Source organism: Cervus canadensis, chromosome 25 (genome assembly GCF_019320065.1).
Source record: "Cervus canadensis isolate Bull #8, Minnesota chromosome 25, ASM1932006v1, whole genome shotgun sequence".
Classification (NCBI taxonomy): Eukaryota; Metazoa; Chordata; class Mammalia; order Artiodactyla; family Cervidae; genus Cervus; species Cervus canadensis.
Genome location: NC_057410.1, coordinates 8,074,913 through 8,099,155, shown reverse-complemented (window position 1 = coordinate 8,099,155; position 24,243 = coordinate 8,074,913). Strand labels below are relative to the sequence as shown.

Genomic DNA, 24,243 nt, shown 5'->3' with positions numbered 1-24,243 from the left:
CCCTGTCTTGGAGATAAGGTTGTTCCTTTCTTCTGGGTATAGAGAGACCAACTCTCTCATGAGGGCCTTATGACCCGATTCAGGGAGGAGGACTTTTCTGCATCTGCATTTTCTTGAATCCCTTCAGCTCAGAACATTCAGTATGCTAAGGTACCACATTTTGGGGTAGTGTGTTCTGAACCCTGTCACTTGTCTGCTAAAATGTATTTAACTATGAACTACCTGGAACACTTTCCCTCACATCTTCAGAGGGTTGACGACTCCTTGACAGTCATATTTCCAGTTCAGCATCTCCTCCACAGGGATGCCTTCTGGGCCCACCCAGTCTAAAGTGCCAGTCCCCAACACAACTACCATATCACTGTTTCAAAGCACTTACCACTATTTGCAGTATGAGATTAATGTGTTTGGTGATTTATTCTTATCTGTGTCCCATAGTGGACTAAGCGGTAAAGAACCTGCCTGCCAAGCAGGAGACACAGGTTTGATCCCTGGGTTGGGAAGATATCCTGGAGAAGGAAGTGGAAATCCATATTCTTGCCTGGGAAATCTCACAGACAGAGGAGCCTGGAGGGCTACAGTCCATGAGATCGCAAAGGAGTTGGACATGACTTAGCGACTAAACAACAACAATAACAAATGCCCCACAGTAAATATAAGCTCCATGAGGGCAGGACCTTGTCTGTCTGTTCATCCCTGTATCACTGTGCGTTATATTCTGGCACATAGCAGATAGTCAATAACTATTTGTAAATTGGCAGAATGAATAAGTGAATAAATGGATGCTCAGATACATCATACAGTTCACTTCTTAGAAAGGGAGATCATATTTCCTTATTTCCAAATACCGAGAGACTTGGGAGATTGGCAACTCATCACACTGGCCAGAGTTACATAGTCAGTTAGTGGCAGAGTTGGACTAAATTCTCATGGGTCTCCTGCTCCTCAAGTTCAGCTTTTTTCATGTTTTTTGTGTGTTTGCATGAGATGATCCCTGTGTTGTTTATCATGCATGTTGAGAGGTAGTAAAGAGTTATAGAAGGTAATACCATGTTATGGATACTTCTTTTCATCTTGAACTATTTTTTCCCCTGTATTTTGACACATTTGTTACATTTCAAAGATCTCACTGTGGGAGGTTGAAAAAAGTGGTAAACTTTTATCAGTCATTTTGGCTGCTGCTTAAGAGTTTGTTTGCATAGAATATTTTGGATATTGCATTCCAGTCTTGAGAAACTCTGAGAGGACCAGCAGTTTGTCAGCCTGATTCACTGCTCTGACCCTAGTGACTGGTCAGAATCGTTCAGCTTAAGCTGCACTAAGAAATCACCTCAAAGCCGGAGTACTTTCACAGGGCACAGAGTCTAGTCTTAGCTGCCTGTCCATGGTGGATTAGCATGGACTGTTCATTTTACTCACTTAGTTACCCATGTTAGCATCAGAGGTTCCCTTTTACCACATGCTTGCTTGATCACCAGGGCAGGGGAGATTACCTCTGCAAATTATCTACTGGGTTTTCATCTTCTACCCAGGGACACGTCCCTGCTTTTCACATTTCATGAGCCAGAGTCAGGCACATGGCCACGCTTAACATAAAAGGGGGTAGCAAAATATGACCCTACCGTGTGTGTGTTCCATGGGTCTGGAAGAGAGGAAAGGAGTATTTGTGAGCAGCTCTAATGCCTGCCTCAAATTGCTGACATTTTATTGAGTGCTTACTATATGCTACCCAGCTGCTGTTCTGAGAGCTTGATGTGAAACTTCTTTATCCTTACAAGCCTCAGATGATACTGTTAGCTCAGTTTTACAGATAAGGAGCCTGAAATACAAGGATTGTAAGCAGTCTGCCCGCGGTCATCCACCAAATGACAGAGCCAGAATTTGAACCCAAGTCATCTGCTCCGGAGGCAGGGCCCTTACTCTCTAGGTTACAGCTGCCTTAGTACATAGCGAATCATTTTTTTAAAAACAGTTTTCATTGACTGGATCTCCAGAAGACTCTAAACTCTTTTGAAAACAGAAACTCTGGTCTTATGTTTTGTATGTTTCAACTTTGTGCTTTGTATCAGGAGCTCAAAAATTCTATGAGGAGTTGAACTGAATAAATGAGAAACTTGATAATCAACTGCTGAAAGCTTAGGGTTACTTTTTTCTCTGAAATTAAAAGCTGGTAAAAGAAAACTGAATGAAGACTATGAAATCAAGACTAAGAGGTAAGGTAAATATAGGGTTATTCACAGAATACTGGAAAATAAGAAGGGTTTCCCCCCTCCCTGCATTTTGAAAGTAGTACTTTAAGAGAAATTGGTACCAGTTGCAAATATAAATATGGTCAAAAAGGATGCAGACTCATTCATAAGTGATCTATTATTCTTAGTGTAGTGAAAGTGTTAATCGCTCAGTTGTGTCCGACTCTTTTGCGACCCCATGGACTGTAGCTCACCAGGCTCCTCTGTCCATGGGATTTCCCAGGCAAGAATACTGGAGTGGGTTGCCATTCCCTTATCTAGGGGGATCTTCCCGACCCAGGGATTGAACCCAGGTCTCCTGCATTGCAGGCCAATTCTTTACTGTCTGAGCCACTAAGGAAGCCCATTTTATTCTTAAGAGATTTAGTCAAAAAAATTAGGGATATTTTCAAATAAAGCCTATTCATTTGATAGCAAAAAAAGAGCATTCACCTCTCTCCCCAAATGCCTTTTGCTGCCATCATCAGAGACAAATGCCAGACTGAGTTGACCATGAATCTGGCTCAGCATTGCACTCCTGAAGTTGTTATGAACAATCAAATATCAAGAGTTATAACAGACACCTGTTGGGTATGTACTGTGTGCCAGCCACTTTTAGTGGATTATCTCATTTCATTGTATTGATTCTTTCAGGAAGGTGATGTTCTCTTTCTTGCCTAGATGAGAAAACTGAGGCAGAGAAAGGGTAAATACTTGTACAAGTTGCATAATCTGAAAACATCTGAGCTGGAATGTAAATTTAACCTTTGGAAACATCATAGCCAGCATTCTTTAACCACTATGCATATAGTAACAACTGGCCTCCTGCGAATTTATGGTATTAATATTCCTTGAGAAGTTCTTAGGTTTTGCAATAGGACAACAGAGTTACCTCAGTATGCACATTGCATGGTTTCTGAGTATCGGGTGTCAGGAAGGAGAGGAGTGGATAAACAAAACACCTTTTCCATTCTCCCACATCACCTCCCTGTATTCAGGACTGTTGTCCTTCACAACTGAGGCTGGCGTCATTGCTGCTGATGAGGCTCAAGGACAGGTTTGGCTGCGAGGACCCAGATGGAATATAGTATCTTTTTCACAGGGCCAGGATTTGCAAGGTTTTTTTTTGTTTTGTTTTTTCTCTTAGTATTCCTGAGGTGTGGCTCTCGGTCCTGAGGCAATGGTTTTTCAAGCAAACATTAAAATAATCTAGGGACTCTCCAATATTATGCGAGGGCAGTGCCCCATTCTCCTAATGGCTAATTCCTTTTGAAATCTATGAGTGGATCATTCACCCCAGCAATATTCATACTTTCCAAAAATAGCTCACCTACTCAGACTTCCTCAGGGATTGGTGTGTTAAAGCCCAAGGAGAGTAAAATGGGAAAAAACCACCTGGTGGAGACTGCACAATTACCACAGTGGAAGGCTTTGCTAAATGCTAAGTGTTAGAACTGGACATGCAACAACAGACTGGTTGCAAATCAGGAAAGGAGTACGTCAAGGCTGTATACTGTCACCCTGCTTATTTAACTTATATGCAGAGTACACCGTGAGAAATGCTGGGTTGGATGAAGCACAAGCTGGAATCAAGACTTCTGGGAGAAATATCAGTAACCTCAGATATACAGATGACACCACCCTTATGGCAGAAAGTGAAGAAGAACTAAAGAGCCTCTTGAGGAAAGTGAAAGAGGAGAGTGAAAAAGTTGGCTTAAAACTCAACATTCAGAAAACTAAGATCATGGCATCTGGTCCCATCACTTCATGGCAAATAGATGGGGAAACAGTGGAAACAGTGACAGACTTTATTTCTTTAGGGTCCAAAATCACCGCAGATGGTGACTGTAGCTATGAAATTAAAAGATACTTGCTCCTTGGAAGAAAAGCTATAACCAACCTAGACAGCATATTAAAAAGCAGAGACATTACTTTGCCAACAAAGTTCTGTCTAGTCAAAGCTATGGCTTTTCCAATAGTCATGTATAGATGTGAGATTTGGACTCTAAAGAAAGCTGAGTGCCGAAGAGGTGATGCTTTTGAACTGTGGTGTTGGAGAAGACTCTTGAGAATCTCCTGGACTGCAAAGAGATCCAACCAGTCCATCCTAAAGGAAATCAGTCCTGAATATTCACTGGAAGGACTGATGCTGAAGCTGAAACTCCAATAGTTTGGCCACCTGATGTGAAGAACTGACTCACTGGAAAAGACCCTGAAGCTGGGAAAGATTGAAGGCAGGAGGAGAAGGGGACGACAGAGGATGAGATGGTTGGGTGGCATCACCGACTTTATGGACATGAGTTTGAGTAAGCTCTGGGACCTGGTGAAAGCCTTCAGTGCTGCAGTCCATGGGGTCGCAGAGTCAGACGTGACTGAGCGACTGAACTGAAATGTAAAAATAGCTTCCACTTAGGAGTAAGCTTAAGTACAGTGTGACATAGGTGATAGCTAACATGGTTTAATTTGAGGGAGGTTCATTGATGGCCTCTATATATTGGTTTGCCATTTCATCAGGATATTAAGTATTTTGGGTTTGTCAGTGGTCCTCCTTCAGATTTGCTCTGAAATAATCTTGGAACAGGTGATTCATTACATTGCAATTTGAGTAAATTAATTTTTTTTTTTTTTACCTGCTTTCCTCCCTTTTTGGGAGATTGTAGAGTTAGAATGTGCTGTGCAGATGAAGTTAGGTCCTGAAATCACAATGGAAGTGGAAAAATGTCTCACAGTTTACCTGTATCAGGGCCTTACTTCAACTACCTACTGTCCCATTAAGTAAAAGTGAAAAAAAGTAAAAGTGTTAGTCACTCAATCGTGTGTGACTCTTTGCGACCACATGGACTGTAGCCCACCAGGCTTCTCTGTCCATGGAATCCTCCAGGCAAGAATGGGAAGACATTCCCTTCTCCAGGGGATCCTCCCCACCCAGGGATCGAACCCAAGTCTCCTGCATTGCAGGCAGACTTTTTACTATCTGAGCCACCTGGGAAGCTTATTAAGTAAAATGGTCTCCAAATAGATGTTTACCTTCAGTTTTTCCCTTTTTTCTGGTTTATGTCTTTCTTCTTTCTACACTGAATAGTTCTACTGAATGTATGTTAGATTTTATAGAGAGCATTTACCAGTGCTTTGAATCACTGGTATTCATTTATACTACAGATGTATAAATGAATAAAAAATGGAACCTGCTTTTGAGTAACTCATAATTTAGAGAGGAAAGTAAGCCAGATGGAAAAGAAGAAAAATGATAAGCAGATGATTATAATGGAATATGAAAGCAGATTAAATAGAATATTGTGGGATAAGAGAAAGTGACATATTCTTTCAGATGGATGAATGGGTAACGGTTCACCAAGGAAGTAACTTGAGTTTCATCTTGAAGGAAGATTAGAAGTTCTAGGCAAAAAAAAAAAAAAAAAGGGTCAGAGTATTCGTGAAAGAAAGGAATAACATGTGCTTCATCAGCTTTCTACAATATGTGTGTGTGCTAAGTTGCTTTGGTCATGTCCAACTCTTTGTGACCCTATGGACTGTAGACCTCCAGACTCCTCTATCCATGGGATTCTCCAGGCAAGAATACTGGAGTGGGTTGCCATGTCTTCCTCCAGGTGATCTTCCCGACCCAGAGGTCGAACCTGCATCTCTTGTCTCCTGCATTGGCAGGTGGGTTCTTTACTACCAGTACCACCTGGGAAGCCCTTTCTTCAGTATGTTTTACCCAAATCAGTGGAACCTAGTAGAGCCTATTTTAGCGAAGGTCACATAGCTTTTTCTGTTTCTACCTGTCTTATCAGTTTGTTCAAACTAGGATCCAGTCAAGAATCACACATTGCATTTGGTTGTTATCTCTCTCATATTTACTTTTTCATATGGAAAATCTCAAGCATAAAGAAACTAAAATAAAGGACTGCATTTAATATTTCTTATAGGTTGGCTAGTACTGATACCTTTTACAAGATTCTTTGGGATATAGATTCAGAATTCTTTATAAGGAATGTTCTTAACAAAATGCATAGGTAAATTACATATTTACATATATTCTCGTCCCACAAAACAGGATTCAGTAGATACCCTTTGCCTGCATCTTTGCAGGGAAGCTCTTGTGGTTCTTTCTGATCATGCAAATACATTTCCTGAAGTACAGTCATTAACAGTTTTAATGTTGTAATGTTATAATTTCATGTTTTAAAATATATATATTCAAGCTGAAAGAGACCTTAATTGATTCTACATTTCTCATTTTAACCTGAGAAAAATCACAGCCAAAAGAGAGTAAGTATTATGTGACCAAGTATTATGTGACCAAAGCCACATAATAACTTAATAATGGAGACCACATTAGATATCAGGTTTCTTTTTTTTTTCCCCCCCAATTATTTTTATTAGTTGGAGGCTAATTACTTTACAGTATTGTAGTGGTTTTTGCCATACATTGACATGAATCAGCCATGGATTTACATGTGTTCCCCATCCTGAACCCCCCTCCCACCTCCCTCCCCATCCCATCCCTCTGGGTCATCCCAGTGCACCAGCCCAGAGCACTTGTCTCATGGATCCAACCGGGGCTGGTGATCTGTTTCACCCTTGATGATATACATGTTTCGATGCTCTTCTCTCAGATCATCCCACCCTCGCCTTCTCCCATAGAATCCAAAAGTCTGTTCTATACATGAAATCAGATTTCTTAACTGCTAGTTCATAGTGTTTCCCCAGCATTCCAAATTCCTGTCAAGGTGTTGGCTGATTACCTCGTTTGGTCATGATATACTTAATAATTAGGGCACAAAACAATGAATTGGCTCATAAGACTTTAATGAGAATAATTCATACCAGTGAACTAGATTGCTGCCTGCTTGATGGCTTTTCTTTAGGACATTTTAGTACCTTCCACTTAGAAATCTGATTCCCAAGTGATTTTAATCCTGATCTTTGTACATGAGTTTATGTTCATTTTTTGGGCTTTCTTAAGTCTGAGGTTCTCTTTCATGTTTCAGTCCCTCTTTGATGTCAGGCCTTTGATAGAAACTCGGTACATGGGCAATTCATGAAAATGGGTAAGAAGTGAGAGTTACCTATCTCTCCTAAAGTAAAGGAAATAAAAGCAAAAAATAAACAAATGGGATCTAATTAAACATTAAAGCTTTTGCACAGCAAAGGAAACCTTCAACAAAACAAAAAGACAACCTCCTGAATGGGAGAAAATATTTGCAAGTGATATGACTAATAAAGGATTAATATCCAATACACAGAAACTTCAGTTTAAAAAGAAAGAAAAAAGAAATGAGAGCCAAATGGGTCCATTTAGCAATTAGAAAATTTGGAGTTTTTGAGGCTTCTGTGACACTTGTTACCATAGTATAATGTCTGTACAGCAGTCTTTGTCCTTAAACACTGTCTCACAGTAAAATTACAAAATACAGAAACACAAAAATCGACCTCATCATACCACTGCACCATCTCATAATAGAAGCGATTTTATTTTTAGACCCACAGTATGTAAGTTTTTTTGTGTGTGTGCATATATGTTTTATACTTTGCATGTCATTTGCATAAGTTAAGAGCACAGGATTCATTTTGACTCTTCAGTCTGCCGCTTACTAGCAAAGGAACCTTGGGCAGGCCACTTCACTTTCTCAGCCTCGGGTTCTTCAAATTCCCTTGTAAAATGGGAATAGTTTTACCTACACTAGGAGTTCTATGAGGATTCAGTGAGGTAATACCTATAAAGAACATGTAATAAGTATTCAATAAATGTTAAATTTTATTACATTTTGTAAGATACTGTTTGAACATTTAATCTCTTTTTCCCATCTTCCCTCTGCTGCAAATCTGGCCTCAAGGATCAGAATCTTATGAGTTCTTTGAAAAGGAAGGACAGGAAGGTGGGCTGACTCCTCAGGATTTAATAGCCTGGGAAAGGGCAAGACTCTGCAGTGCCCAAAGGAAGCATAACCAGTGGTATAGGCAGCCAATGGCCTTATGCTTGGGTTGCTATTGTTTAGTCGCTAAGTCGTGTTGATTCTTTGTGACCCCATGGACTACAGCACGCCAGGCCTCCCTGTCCCTTACTATCTCCTGGAGTTTGCCCAAGTTCATGTCCATTGAATCGGTGATCTCAACCATCTCATCCTCTGGCCCCTTCTTCTCCTGCCTTCAATCTAACCCAGCATTAGGGTCTTTTCCAGTGGACCGACTCTTCACATCAAGTGGTCAAAGTACTGGAGCTTCAGCTTCAGCATCAGTCCTTCCAATGAGTAGTCAGGGTTGATTTCCTTTAGGATTCACTGGTTTGATCTCCTTGCAGTCCTAGGGACTCTCAAGAGTCTTCTCCAGTACCACAGTTCGAAAGCATCAATTCTTCGGTGCTCAGCTTTCTTTATGGTCCAACTCTCACATCCGTACATGACTACTGGAAAAACCATAGCTTTGACTATCATGGACCTTTGCTGGCAAACCGATGGCTTTGCTTTTTAATGCTTGGGTATGGCTGTCCAACTGTGTAGGGGCTCCCCAAGACTACCTTCATGCTTGATGGATCATAGCAGGACGCACAGGACTCAGACATGGTTTATTACAGTGAGAGAATACAGATTACATTTGCAAAGGGAGGTGTGTAGCATGGAATCCAGGAGATACCAGGTGCAAGCTTCCAGGTGTCCTTGCCCAGTGGAGTAGCGTATGTGTGCATGCTAAGTTGCTTAAGTAGTGTCCGACTCTTTGTCACGTTATGGACTGTAGCCTGCCAGGCTCCTCCATCTTCCAAGATGCAAGGTATGAGCAGCTCAGACCTGGAGAGTTAACCCTTTCCTGCACACCTACCTACTTTTTTAACTTCACAGATTGAGAAAAGGTATTCCCGGTTGCTGAGCCAGCATGGTTTTTCTTCTTCCCCCTTCACATAAGCAGTGAAACCTAGCAGGAGTCTGTGGGGCTCCTGGCCATGGAAGTCTTTCCGACAGTTGCTGATCAGGGAAGGGAGGGGAAGCAGAGACAAGGGAGGCGCAGCCGAGAAACAACACAGCAACCTTGGGGCAGGGTCTGTATTCCTCTCCAGGGGTGCCTGTGTGTGCGTGCTGTGTCACTGCAGTTGTGTCTGACCCTTTGCAACACTATGGACTGTAGGCCGCCAGCCTCCTCCATCCATGGGGTCCTGCAGGCAAGAATACTGGAGTGGGTTGCTGTTTCCTCCTCCACCGGGGATCTTCTCAACCCAGGGATCAAACCCACATCTCCTGCGGCTTGTGCACTGAAGGCAGGTTCTTTACCACTGAGCCGCCTGGGAGGTTCCCCCCTAAGGGATATACAGAACAATTTCTTTGAGCGCCCTACAGAACTAAAACTCCCCATAAATGGAAGATGTTAGCATTCTTCACTCCAGAGAGGACCACCTGAGGTCAGATTAAAGGAGTACAGGCCCTACACACCCTGATCCTCATAAACACCCCGACCCTTGAACCACTGCTATAAAACCCCTCATGAAATCTTCTTGGGTTGGGATACACAGTTTTTGAGGGGCACAAGCCTGCTTTTCCTGGCACAGCAATGAAGCTATTCTTTTCTACTTCACCCAAAACTCAATTCGGCACCAGTGTACAGAGGCTGAGTTTTCAGCATCAGTAATACAGGTTTGTTGTTGTTAAGATTTTCCCCAAGACTCAATTTTTTTGAGGGGGGGACATGTGGCTTGAAGGATCTTAATTCTCTGACCAGAACCTGTATATCCTGCAGTGGAAGTGTGAAGTCCTAACCACTGGACTGCCAAGGAATTCCCCCCAAGATCTAGCTTTTAATGGGAGGATAGCAGCTGGTGCTCTTGGACATGGTTGGAGGATGGGGTTCCATATTAGTAGTGATGGGGGTCAGCACCTTTTTCAGAGGCAAAGAAAGGTCATATATCAGGAAGCACTACAACTGATGAATAGTCTTAGTTCAGTTCAGTCACTCAGTTGTGTCTGACTCTTTGCAACCCCATGGACTGCAGCACGCCAGGCTTCCCTGTCCATCACCACCTCCTGGAGCCTGCTCAAACTCATGTCCATCGAGTCGGTGATGACATCCAACCATCTCATCCTCTGTTGTCCCCTTCTCCTCCTGCCCTCAATCTTTCTCAGCATTAGGGTCTTTTCCAATGAGTCAGTTCTTTGCATCAGGTGGTCAAAGTATTGGAGTTTTAGCTTCAGCATCAGTCCTTCCAATGAATAGTCAGGACTGATTTCCTTTAGGAATGACTGGTTTGATCTCCTCGAATAGTGTTAGAGTTTTTATAATATTGACTGGGAGGGAGCATTTAGGAGGCTGTTGAGAAATAACTCCACCTTGTCAGCCTCAGTGTCTAATGAGAAAAGGCAGACAGCTAAAGTTGTCATTCATATAAGTGGAACAGCAGAAGTACAGCACTGGATCAGTAATAATTTAATACAATTATCTTTAAAAGAGGTGATTTACTGAGTATATATAAATCAGTTCAGTTCAGTCGCTCAGTTGTGTCTGACTCTTTGCGACCCCATGGGCTGCAGCACGCCAGGCTTCCCTGTCCATCGCCAACTCCTGGAGCCTGCTCAAACTCATGTCCATCAAGTCGGTGATGACATCCAACCATTTCACGTTGTCTCCTTCTCCTGCCTTCAATCTTTCCCAGCATCAGGGTCTTCTCTAATGAGTCAGTTCTTCGCATCAGGTGGCCAAACTATTGGAGTTTCAGCTTCAACATCAATCCTTCCAATGAACACCCAGGAGTGATTTCCTTTAGGATGGACTGGTTGGATCTCCTTGTAGTCCAAGGGACTCTCAAGAGTCTTCTCCAACACCACAGTTCAAAAGCATCAATTCTTTGGTGCTCAGTTTCTTTATAGTCCAACTCTTACATCCATACATGACCACTGGAAACACCATAGCTTTAACTAGACGGACCCATCTATAAGTAGTGTGGTTTAATTATTTTATTAAGAGTTTGTATGTCAACAAGTCATAGGGAAAAAAAAATGTGTCACGTGTCTCAGTTTGGAGTTCTACGGTTATTTTCATGTAGATATTCTACATGAAGCACTGGTATGATTACCTGTGCTATAAGTAAAAGCAGTTCTTTCAGCTTTGAAAAATGGTCCTAAAAACATAAATTCAGTGCTGTATGAAACAATGGATAATCTTATTTCCAAACTAAATTAGCTAAGAGTTTACAAAATAGAATCTGTCATAATAATTTAAAGCTGATTTGGGACATAAAGTTAGAAAATTTTAAACAAAGGTAATTCTATAGGACCATTACAATTTCCTTCCTGCCTCCCCCCTCCCCTCCTTCTCCTCTTCCTCCCCCCACCCCCATCTCATTCCTCTCTCTCCTTTAGGCTAAAACTTTGGCTTCTGTATTTCCTAAAGAGGTCTCTGATGTCCCAGTGCAAAGGCAGAACATCTTTTGTTTTTTCAGATAACACCACATCTAAAGTAAATCGCTAACAAGGGACTGAGTTCAGCTCTATCCCCTTTAAGAGCTTTCTTTTCTTTCTTCAGGAGCTGACTTGGACTTAAGTGTCCTTGCCCTGTTCACTGCTGCCAGTGGAGAGGCCTTCTAGTCAGAAAATTAGGCCAACACCCCACGGAGGAGTAAATTCGCCTTCTTTGGCTCCTGGGTGGTCCTCTCACGCTTCACAAGCATGCTGTGGGTCTTGAAAAAAAGATTTTGATTAAATGTTTTTTTTTAATTTCTAAAAGTGAAAGAAAAAAAAGAGAGACCACCTTCCTTTCTTTAACACTTTGCCCTTCTAATTCGAGTCCAAGTGAATTAATTGTGTATGTCAGAGTTTTGCTCTGGCTATACATTTGTATTCACAGGATCTGCAACTGAGATTACGATTGTTAGATGAACCAATAAGAGAGAAGAGGGAAGGTGAAAAGTGACCGGTCATTTTGGCACTACCACTATTCATAGTTACTGTTTATCACATGTGTCATCATCCCCCCTCTCTTTTCCAACACAGATGTATCCCTTTAGCTGTGTGACTGTGATCAGGAATCATTTACCACCCTCCGTTCTCGTGATGGGGTGTCATGGTGTGCATAAAAATGGCTTTTTTAAAAGTGAGCCTACCATAAACAAATTGTTTTTATTAATCCTATTAGATATTGTCCTTACTGTTCCACCCTTGCAACCCCAACTCTTTGGTGACAGATTTTTCAGGGAAGAAGGCACACATCTGTATTTTATGACTATGAGATGCCAGACTACCAGCTGAAATATTTTTTTAAAAAAAGATCAGCAAACAAGATGATTCTTACAATTAAATGAAAATAAATTATATACATATAATTCCATCGTCCAGAGATAACCACAGTTAGCCATACACCCAAGAAAATCTGGAGTACAGTATTACAAACTGATCAATGAATTAACACACATGGAACCATATTCCACATGAAAAGTGAAAGTGTTAGTTGCTCAGTCATGTGTGACTCTTTGTGACCCCATGGACTCCTCCTGCCAAGCTCCTCTGTCCATGGGATTCTCTAAGCAAGAATAGTGGAGTGGATAGCCACTCCCTTCTCCATGGGATCTTCCTGACCCGGGGATCGAACCCTGGGTCTCCTGCATTGCAGGCAGATTCTTTACAGTCTGAGCCACCAGGGAAGCCCATATACTCCACATACTGTTTTATAATCTGTTATTTTTAGTTTCCAGCGTATCGTGGACATTGTTTCATGCCAATGAATACAGAAAAAATTTAAATGACTTCTTTGTATAAAATGTCACCTCTGTGTATTTAAGCAAGATACCATGTTCTAGAAGGACAGAGCTAAGCAAATTCGATGATTACAACAACTAAAAAAGAGGTCTGACTCTACTCATTTCCAAATGGAGGAATTAGCATAATTGACTGAAACTCCGACACAATAATGAATCCAGCTGCTTGATTGCTTTTTGGATTCCTGCCTTATTTTTAAAAGAAATTCTTCTTTGAGAAAATCCCCACCTCTGACCACTAATAGGGCTGTGCACTTAAACCTTAGTTGTTGTTTTTTTTATAAAATTGGCTTTAGAGACAGAGTAACTTGATTTGTAATTCTAGTTCCACCATTTATTTACTAGTTTTGTGAACTTAACTCTTTGAATCTTGGATTTTTCCATTGCAAAATGGAGTTAATAATGACTACCTTATAGATTCGCTGCAAGTATTGTTACATAAAATGTGTGCTGTTTTTCATGAACTGTAATTATTATTCAAATAATTATAAATACTTTTTCTCTCCCCCAAACTGCTAATAAGCAATTTGACTCAGAAATGTTTACAAATTTATTTGCATTCAGTCTCTACTTAAGGCATGATTTTCATCACAGTAATAGTAAATACACTTGGAATCATAGACCGAAGTCTTAAGGAACACTCCCAATAAAGATTCCAGAAGTATTAAAGAGTTAACTGTAAAAGAGAAAACCACAAAGGAAATATAAATCATAGGTGAATATTTATCTGATTTTAGGGTATAGAAGGCAGTTCTTTTTTTTTTTTTTTAAGAAGGCAGTTCTAAGCAATAAACAAAGGAAGAAATGAGGACAAAAGTTGATAGATTTACCACTTAGAAATGCTGTTTCTGTATGTTTTTTAAAAACACAGAAAAGTTTTCTACAAATAACAGCATTGTAAAATATGTCAAAGACAATGAAAGACATAGATAGGTTACCCCAGCAGAATTCCTACTAATCACCCCTGTCCCCACTTCAAAGTCTTTCCCACACCTACTATCATAATAATCTCAAAAAAAAGGTTATTCTTTTTTTTTCAGCCAAGCCCGACAGCTTGTGGGATCTTAGTTTTCCCCAATGATGGACTGAACTCAGCCTCCTGCAGTGAAAGCACCAAATCCTACCCACTGGATCACCAGGGAATTTCTGAGAAAAGATTCTTTATCACAATATAAGACTCTTTAGGCTGGCCAGATTATTTACATAGGTGCAACAAGACTGTTAATTTACCAGATAGGCCTCCTTAAAAATACTTTGCAAACCTAGGGTACTGAATAACTACCACTGCTGTAGATTTAACTTTTATCTGGAAGTTCCATAATGAAGCAGGTTAGACTTTTAAAAGCCTGTATTTGCTTTCCCAAAGCTAGGCAATCAAGCTTAAGAAACTCCACCAGATTTCCCCTGCAGTACCTATAAAATTTGAATGATTTTTGAGATCCTGAAATTTCATCTGGAGGGTCTTCTTGAGATTCAGAAAATTTCTTGAGTTTTCTAGTCTGCCAGGGAGTGACTTTCCTAATACCTGTGAGGCTGGTACTCCTAGGTACCAGGCCAGTTTTCCTAGGAAGTCTTTGTTAATATTGGCTCCATAGGTACAGCCAAACTTTGGCCCTTAAAATGGCCTGCCATACCTGGTTAAACAAGCATTCTACTTAAATATTACACTTCATGTAAGGCTGTAGTTATACAAACAATGTGTCTGTCAGGTTATATCCTGGTAAAAAGGAAAGCAGATCTTTATCCAATCAAGTTAAGAGTTTCCGAATTCTGGGGGAGTCAGTAAAGATCTGATATTTAAACATTTTCAGTTTCCAAAAGTAGAATCTACTGAATTTTTATGTTACATACTGATGATTATTTAAGAAGAAAGAGAAAGAGCTTCCTTTCATATCCAGAAAAACAGGACATTAAAACAACACTAATAATAGTCCAAAGAAATAATAAAAATAAAATTCCACTCATCAGTTTCACTTTGTCCTAAACTGTTAATTCTTATTCTGGTAAATATTAAGTTAGGAGTCTTATGAAGTCACCTGCTTCTTGATATAATAGAATCCTGGAAATCTTGACTCAGCCCACTGGTGCAGTCTTGGGGGTTGACTATGTAATATCAGGTCAGCATTGAAGTGTTAATACTTTGAAGAATTATATGTCAATTATACCTCAGTAAAAATATGTTTAAAAATAGTTTGAAGAACCTGGCTCAATTCTTTTACCAGGAGGCTCTGAAACTGGCCTTCTTTGTTGAAGATACAAACTCTGACTTAAGCTTATAGTAGAACTCTCAAGCAAGCATCTCAATAAAACAAAAACTATCTGTAGAAGACAAAGACGTTAAATGACTATGATTAGTTTATTACTCAGACCTTTCAAATAGGAAAGTCTGATGAGGCAACTGACACAAATTCATCTCACACACTAGTAAAGTAATGCTCAAAATTCTCCAAGCCATGCTTCAACAATACATGAGCTGTGAACTTCCAGATGTCCAAGCTGGTTTTAGAAAAGGCAGAGGAACCAGAGATCAAATTGCCAACATCCCCTGGATCATCGAAAAAGCAAGAGAGTTCCAAAAAAACATCTGTTTCTGCTTTATTGACTATGCCAAAGCCTTTGACTGTGTGGATCACAATAAACTGTGGAAAATTCTGTAAGAGATGGGAATACCAGACCACCTGACCTGCCTCTTGAGAAATCTGTATGCAGGTCAAGAAGAAACAGTTAGAACTGGACATAGAACAACAGACTGTTTCCAAATAGGAAAAGGAGTACATCAAGGCTGTATAATGTCACCCTGCTTATTTAACTTCTATGCAGAGTACATCATGAGAAACGCTGGGCTGGAAGAAGCACAAGCTGGAATCAAGATTGCTAGGAGAAATATCAATAACCTCAGATATGCAGATGACACCACCCTTATGGCAGAAAGTGAAGAAGAACTAAAGAGCCTCTTGAGGAAATGAAAGAGGAGAGTGAAAAAGTTGGCTTAAAGCTCAACATTCAGAAAACTAAGATCATGGCATCTGGTCCTACCACTTCATGGCAAATAGATGAGGAAACAGTGAAAACAGTGACAGACTTTATTTTTGGGGGCTCGAAAATCACTGCAGATGGTGATTGCAGCCATGAAATTAAAAGATGCTTACTACTTGGAAGGAAAGTTATGACCAACCTAGACAGCATATTAAAAAGCAGAGACATTACTTTACCACAGAGGTCTGTCTAGTCAAGGCTATGGTTTTTCCAGTAGTCATGTATGGATGTGAGAGTTGGACTATAAAGAAAGCTGAATGCCAAAGAATTGATGCTTTTGAACTGTGGTGTTGGAGAAGACTCTTGAGAGTCCCTTGGACTGTAAGGAGATCCAACCAGTCCGTCCTAAAGGAGATCAGTCCTAGGTGTTCATTGGAAGGACTGATGTTGAAGCTGAAACTCCAATACTTTGACCACCTGATGTGAAGAACTGACTCACTGGAAAAGACCCTGATGCTGGGAAAGATTGGAAGCAGGAGGAGAAGGGGACAACAGTGGATGAGATAGATAGCATCACTGACTCAATGGACACGAGTCTGAGTAAACTCTGGGAGTTGGTGATGGACAGGGAAGCCAGGCATGCTGCAGTCCATGGGGTCGCAGAGAGTTGGACATGACTGAGCGACTGAACTAAACTGATCTGATGGCATGCAAAACAAAGATAATAAAGCCATGCCAAAAAATTAGACAAAATGTCTCTAAGGGTAGTGATGAAGTTTGTTTTCAAAGACATCGTAAAGGTTACATCTCATTTGTAAAAATGAATGAATGAACATGACTTTTATATAATGCTTAAATATAGCTAATAATACTGAGATATTATACTAATAAGGCTTCCCTGATGGCTCAGTGGGTAAAAATCCACCTGCAGCGCAGGAGACACAGGAGACTCAGGTTTGATCCCTGGGTCAGAAAGATCTGGAGGAGGAAATGGCAACCCACTCCAGTATTCTCACCTGGTACATTCCATGGACAGAGAAGCCTGGCGGCCTACAGTCCATGAGGTCACAGAGTCAGACACAACTAAGCACATGATACACATTATATGAATATAACATAAAGAACTGTTGTTGTTCAGTCACTAAGTCGTGTCCGACTCTTTGTGACCCACATGCCTTGTGATCCCACATGCCTTGTGATCCCACATGCCTTGAGCAACTAAGCCCATGTGGGATCTTCCCCAACCAGGGATCAAACCCTTGTCCCCTGCATTGCAAGGCAGTCACAACTCCTGAGTCTGAGAGCTGAAACTACTGAAGCCCAAGCTCCCCAACAAAGAGAGGCCACTACAGTGAGAAGCCCACTAGTCACAACTAGAGAAAGCCTGGGCATAGCAAGGAAAATCCAGCCAAGGCAAAGATAAATAAATACATTTAAAAGTTAAAAACAAAAAGTATTACTAATTAGCACTTTCCTGGTGGTCGAATGGCTAAGACTCTGCACTCCCGAATCAGGCCGCTCGGATTTGATCCCTGGTCAGGGAGCCTGGTGGACTGCCGTCTATGGGGTCACACAGAGTCCGACACGACGGAAGTGACTTAGCAGCAGCAGCAGCAGATATAGAAAGAGCTTATAGTTTCAGATCAGTAAAGTTAGAAAACAAATTCACACTGGTGCAGATATCCAATAGCTGTTCTTTGTGTCAGATGGCAATGATCAATTCTATTCCACTGGACACAAACAATCCGTGTCATTATGAACAAAAATCATTTGGATTATTATCAGTTTTTTACAACTTACAGTTTTAAAATATCTTACAGACGATAAAAGATAAACACCTAGATAATCCTTTTTGCCTTTCATAATTTATCTTGACTAAAGCAAGGGAAAAGTATTCAGAATACAGTTACACAAGCCAGAAAATTTAGCTATTTATGTGTAACATTCTAATCTTATAAACTTTGCAGGTTTCAAAATAAAGGCATTTCTGAAGAATCCTTTGTGCAGAATTCCTTTATTAACAATAAAACTTTGTATTAACTAAAGCACATTCTCCACTAGGCCTTGCTTCATTAGCCTGATTTGAATTACCCTACATATTTGAAAATAATTTAAAAAATTTGAGTAGGTCCTGACAGTTTTTCATTAATCCATCTTCCTATCTTTGGTTACTCTGTATTAGAATTAAAAATTTTAATTATTATCATTAATCTCCTTCTTACATTTGTGAAAAGAAAATGATGGAACTGAACAATCACAGGAAACATTTTTACCCAAATTCTAAGTACCTGTAAAAAGTACAGAGGAATCCCTCCTGATGTTTGAATTAATAGTTTTAAGTATGTGTCAGGTGATTCTCCTTTGGCAAAGGAATTGGCAACCCACTCCAGAATTCTTGCCTGGATAATCCCATGGACAGAGGAGCCTGACAGGCTACAGTCCATGGGGTCACAAAGCGTAGGACACAACTGAAGCTTTTAACACACAGGTACACACGGTGATTCCCTTTATTCTTAGCTTTTCAATCATGTGCTATTGCTGCCTATCTGTCATAAAAAGGGAAGTAGATTGTTAAGGAAAAGATCTAAAACTCCTAAATATTTATTGAGATTTTCCCCTTTTTAGTCAAGAATAGAAAATAAGCACTTTGGAGAGAAGAAAAGGCTATTTAGAAGTAGGAAACTTTCAATTGTTTAAACCTTGATGTTTGTATTCACAGCATCTTTGTAGACTGTTCTCTACAAATGGTTATTGTCCTCTGCAGAGAAAAATCCTAGTCTAAACCCAATTAATTATACATTTTAAGACCTTTAAAATCCTTTAAAAATTTAAAAAATGGAAGTGGTAGGGTATGTTTTAACAAATAAAAACACTTACTATTTATTTAGCAATCCTATTGTGTAAATAGTTTCTTAGGTTTTGTTGCTGAGCACATTTTTGAAAGTGAAAGTGAGAGTGAAGTCACTCAGTCGTGTCTGACTCTCTGCGACCCCGTGGACTGTAGCCTACCAGGCTCCTCCATCCATGGGATTCTCCAGGCAAGAATACTGGAGTGGGTTACCATTTCCTTCTCCAGGGGACCTTCCCAACCCAGGGATCGAACCTGGGTCTCCTGCATTGGAGGCAGACGCTTTAACCTCTGAGCCACCAGGGAATTTTTAGTAAAGACTAAAACAAATAGAGGAGGAATTGGGAAATCTAACAATAAGAGGAAAGATTTCCCAGGGAACAAAATAAGAAGAAAGAATGCAGTTTAAAATTGCCATAAACTTTTATCCCAGAAAAGATGACCAGTTGTATTTGTCTTCAATCAGCTGTATTCATTTTGTTTTTCAGATTGATGATTACCCAGAATTTCTAAGTCCACCAGATAGAGAAACCAACCAACACATTCGTATCATCTATTATTCAACTGTTTTTAAAAAAGAGTGTGAAAAATCAAAAGGTGTCAGGAAATTCTTATTTCCATTTCATCATGCCAATGCTAACAACAAAAAAGGTATGTAATATATTTCTTTAGGTGACATAAGAAAAGATACATTTCTACATGAGATAAAAAGATAATGTTCTTTTTTCCTCTCCAGCTTTATGGAAGTATGATTGACAAATAAAAATCAATAATTGATATTTAAGGCGTACAGTGTGATGTTTTGATATATGTATATCAAAGTGATCACTGTGAAGTGATCACCACAGTCAGGCTAACTAAGATATCCATCACCACACGTGGCTACTTTTTTGTTTGCTTTTTTTTTTTTAAACACTTGAGATCTACTCTCTCTGCAGATTTCAAATATACAGCATGTTGTTGTTAACTACAGTCACCATGCTTTACATTTCAGTCTCCAGGACTTATTTATCTTATAACTGAAATGTTGTAACCTTGGATGCACACCTACCTTTTCCCCTCACCTCCACTTCCCAGTCCCACCATTATACTCTCTGTTACTGTGAGTTCCTATTTTAGATTCCACGCAAGTGAGATTATGCAGTATTTACGTTTCTGTGCCTGGCTTATTCGCACAATGTCTTCCAGGCTCATCCACGTTGTTGCAAATGGCAGAATTTCCTTCGTTTTAGAAGCTGGATAATACTACATTGTGTGTGTGTATGTATACATATATACACATACATATATACATACACAGGCTTCCCAGGTGGCACAGTGGTGAAGAATCCACCTGCCAATGCAGAAGATGCAAGAAACACAGGTTTGATCCCTGAGTTGGGAAGATCCCCTGGAGTATGAAGTGGCAACCTGCCTCTGTCTTCTTGCCTGGAAAATTCCATGGCCAGAGGAGCCTGGAGGGCTACCATCCATGGGGTTGCAGAGTCAGACAGGACTGAGCGACAAAGCACGCGTGTGCGTGCACACACACACACACACACACACACACACACACACACACACACTACATTTTCTTTATCCATTCATCTACTGCCAGACACTTCGGTTATTTACCATTCTTGACTGTGTGTGCTCAGTTGCTAAGTCACGTCTGACTTTTTGTGACCCCATGGACTGTGGTCTGCCAGGCTCCTTTGTCCATAGATTCCCCAGGCAAGAACACTGGAGTGGGTTGCTACTTCATTCTCCAGGGGTACTTCCCAACCCAGGAATTGAACCCACACCTCTTGCATCTCCTGCATTGGCAGACAGTTTCTTTACCACTGAGCCACCTGGGAAGCCCCATTACGCAATTCTTAACTACTGTAAGTAGTTCTGCTATGAACATGGGAGTGCAGATATCTCTTTGAGACAGTGATTTTATTTCCTTCAGATATATACCCAGAAGTGGGATGGCTTTTATTTTTAATTTTGGGGGGAACTTCCATACCATTTTCCAGAATAGCTGTACTAACTTACATTCCCTCCCAACAGTGCATGACGGTTTTCTTTTTTTTTTTGCATCCTTGCCAGCACTTGTTATCTTCTGACCTTTTGATAAGTCATCCTAGCAGGTGTGAGGTGATAGCATACTGTGGTTTTGACTTGCTTTTCCCTTATGATTAATGATTGAGAAGATTCGGTTCTTTACACTGAGAATAAGCTGACTGTCCATGATCAGCAGCATAGTGCCTGGGCCTAGTGTGCCATGAGTAGAGAGGAAGGAAAGAAAGAAAAGTATGGAAGAAAGAAAGGGAGGAAAGAAAATAAAAGAAGAAAGAAAAAAAGAGAGGAAAGTGTTTACACTAAATATTGGTTTAAAAAAAGAATGAATTAGACTCGGAATTCCCTTTGGTCAGTGCTTGTTTGATTTTAGTAACCTTATCAACAATCAGAGATTTTAATGAAAAACCTGGTGAAGAAGTGCAGGGGGTAACCAGAAAGATTGTGAGGGGGTAACCAAAAGATTGTGAACACCTGGCTTTAGGAAAACTCTTTATAGTCATCTCTCTGAACCCTGGGCCTCTTACCAGCAAGGGAGCCACCAGCCCTGCCCTGATAATTGTGGTTTATTAACAGCATTCACTCTTCATTCAAAAATATTGGTCGGAAATCTGTTCCCAAGAATGATTCACATCTAGATAAAAGCATGAAAAGTCACCTTTAGATCTTGTTTTTAGGGAGCTCAGTGTGTGATTTTCCAGTTGTACCTAAGGAGATCCAGATGATCTAGAGAAAGGGGAGGTGGGGAGTCCAGACTCCCGGCACTCAATGGGCTCAACCCCAGAGCAGCCCTGCTTCGAGGTTTCACACTTTGGGCCCTTCCCAAACATTTCTCACGGAGAAGTTTTAAAAATTCAAGGGTGACTGGATTAAAATAGATTATATAGTTCAGCGAGACACGGCTTACTTTCTTGGTCTTATTTTGTGTATGACAAATACACATATGTAATATGTGTTTGATATATGTATATGAAATGTACATGTATACAAAGGAGTCCTTTAAAGTATCCATCCCTATAATTGGGAGCTGGTGAAAAGCAGAAAAAAAGGCATAGACTTGGGACTCAGTTAAGCCCAGATTTGCATACTGGTTCTCACGCTTCCCAGCTGCGTGACTGTCTACAAGTCACTCAACGTTTTTGTGAGCCTCAGCGTCCTCGTCTCTGTTACTAGCTTCACAAGGTCATCGTATTATGTGAACTCATGTGGCCAGGGCTGGGCACACAGCAGGAAAGTGGGCAACTGTGAAGTCTGCATGCTTAGCATGGAGGGAGAAAGAAAGGATGAGATCCACGGTGGCTCACTGGATAGGCCCTTCCACTTCCGGCGTCTCGCCAGTGTAGCCAGACCAGCCGGTACCAGCCTGTTCATGCTTCACTGGACTCCACTCAAAATCAGGGTCAACCTCTTGGAGTGCTGAATAGCTACTAAGTGTGAGAAACATGTCCGGTGTTTGTACACTGTCCTGGATGAGGACCTTACCACATCCGACGCTCTAGAGCATGGCGACTGTTTTTTAAAAGCTGCTCTAATTAGCAAACTCGTTAAATCCCTGGTTGCTCCCCAGGTCTCCTGTCACACTCATTAGGATATCTAACTGGTGTTGGTTGCCTTAAGTCCATATTTATCCTTGTCCACAAGCATAATTATTCTTGGCTTCTTTTCCCCTAACACGTATAAGAAGATGAAAACATGCATGAAAGAAGCCAATTACAGGTAGAAGTTTTATGAAATTTAAATTCCTAGAAACTTTGCAAATGATGTTAAAAGCAGTGAAGAGTCTTTAAAAAACTTACCCTTTGTCCACACACACATTCATGGAATGACACCTCTCCCCGCCTCTTCTTTACTTTCATCTCCAAAGGTACCATCTGACACTTTGGCAAAGGGATTTTCAAAAACACGAAACAACTGCTGTTTTCAAGGAGTCATACGTAGCACACATTGGAGGATAAAATATATGCCCCCTTTCCAGCAAGTCAGCACTGATGTGTTCAGATTCCTCTTGGCCTCCAAGCTGCCTATTCCTGGGTTAGGTATTGCTCGGTGCACAGGACCCCAGTGGTTCACCTCCTGGACATTCTGTAATGTGTAATTCTGAAGCAAGAGATATGCTCAAACCTATCTAACCGTCTATATGATGGTAGTCATTACTAGCGTCCTTCATGTTAATAATGACGATGCCATACCTACAGAAGCCGCTCACATTAATTACTGAGTATTTAAATAAAGATAATTATTAGAACTCCAAATCTCTTGGGTGAAAGCCTAGGGAATATTTGTGTCATGTGGTAAAGGTGCTCACACTCCAATCGAGTAGATCACCTTAACAAAGGAAGCTCAAAATGGCAGATCATTTGTAATATAAATGCTGAGTTTAATCACCATACTTTAAAGCAGGATTTCTAATTAGGCCCAACTTACCTGGAGCTACAAAGAGGCTTTTCTCTCTAGCACACATGTATACTTGTATGGGCCACAGTTAGCACTCTGAATTGCACATTTTATGGCAACCCACTCCAGTATTCTTGCCTGGAGAATCCCATGGATGGAGGAGCCTGTGGACTACAGTTCATAGGGCGGCAAAGAGTCAGACACAGCTGAAGTGACTTATATGCACGCAACACATGGTTAGATGGACGGCATGATTACTAAACTCTAAATGAACAGTCTTGGTGACAGCAGAGTGACAGCGGTGAGCTGAACTGACAGTAAGAGCTCTAGAATGAATGGGGTTATTAATGCCCATTAGCTTCAGGTACATGCTAGAACAGCACTGTCCAAGAGAACTTTCTGCAATGATGGAATTGTTCTATATCTATTCTAATTATGTCTAAACACTATCCATCAGCTACCTGTGGCTATTGAGGACCTGAGATGACTAGCTACTAACTGAATTTTAATTAATTTTAATGTTAATAGCCACAGGTAGCTCATGGCTACCAAATTGATCACTGCAGTTCTAGAATCATGGAAAGGACCTTAAAGTTTTAGTGGCATATTTTGAAACACTGGCATAAAGTGAAATAGACTAATCCCCAAACCAGAATGAGACACAATAATTTAATGAAACAAACACAGAATCAAAGGTTTATATGTGTGTGTGCATATGTATACATGTGTATGTGCATAATTTTTATTTTAAACCTAAAACCTAGATTTTTTTTTAAAACTAGTGATGTGGGGTAAAGCCAAAACAATAAGACACTGATGAGTCTCTTAGGTTAAGTGGATAACTTTTTTTTTTTTTTTTAGTTGGAGGCTAATTACTTTACAATATTGTAGTGGGTTTTGTCATACATTGACATGAATCATGGATTTACATGTATTCCCCATCCCAATCCCCCCTCCCACCTCCCTCTCTACCCAATCCCTCTGGGGTCTTCCCAGTGCACCAGGCCCCAGCACTTGTC

The 24,243-nt window shown here is 40.6% G+C and overlaps 2 protein-coding genes and 1 non-coding gene across 4 annotated transcripts in view; 1 reads left to right on the top strand and 2 right to left on the bottom strand.

Annotated features, from left to right (window-relative positions):
* The window catches only part of XPOT (exportin for tRNA), a 153,444-nt gene that overhangs the window by 57,081 nt on the left and 72,120 nt on the right, over nt 1–24,243 (bottom strand). The window lies entirely within an intron of this gene.
* The window catches only part of C25H12orf56 (chromosome 25 C12orf56 homolog), a 76,698-nt gene that overhangs the window by 8,588 nt on the left and 43,867 nt on the right, over nt 1–24,243 (top strand). The window contains exon 2 of the mRNA XM_043447490.1: nt 19,276–19,438. Coding sequence (XP_043303425.1) covers nt 19,276–19,438 — 163 coding nt within the window. The remainder of the gene's footprint in view (nt 1–19,275; nt 19,439–24,243) is intronic.
* Nucleotides 19,022–19,093, bottom strand: TRNAW-CCA. Its single transcript has one exon. It is a non-coding gene; the product is annotated as a tRNA-Trp (tRNA).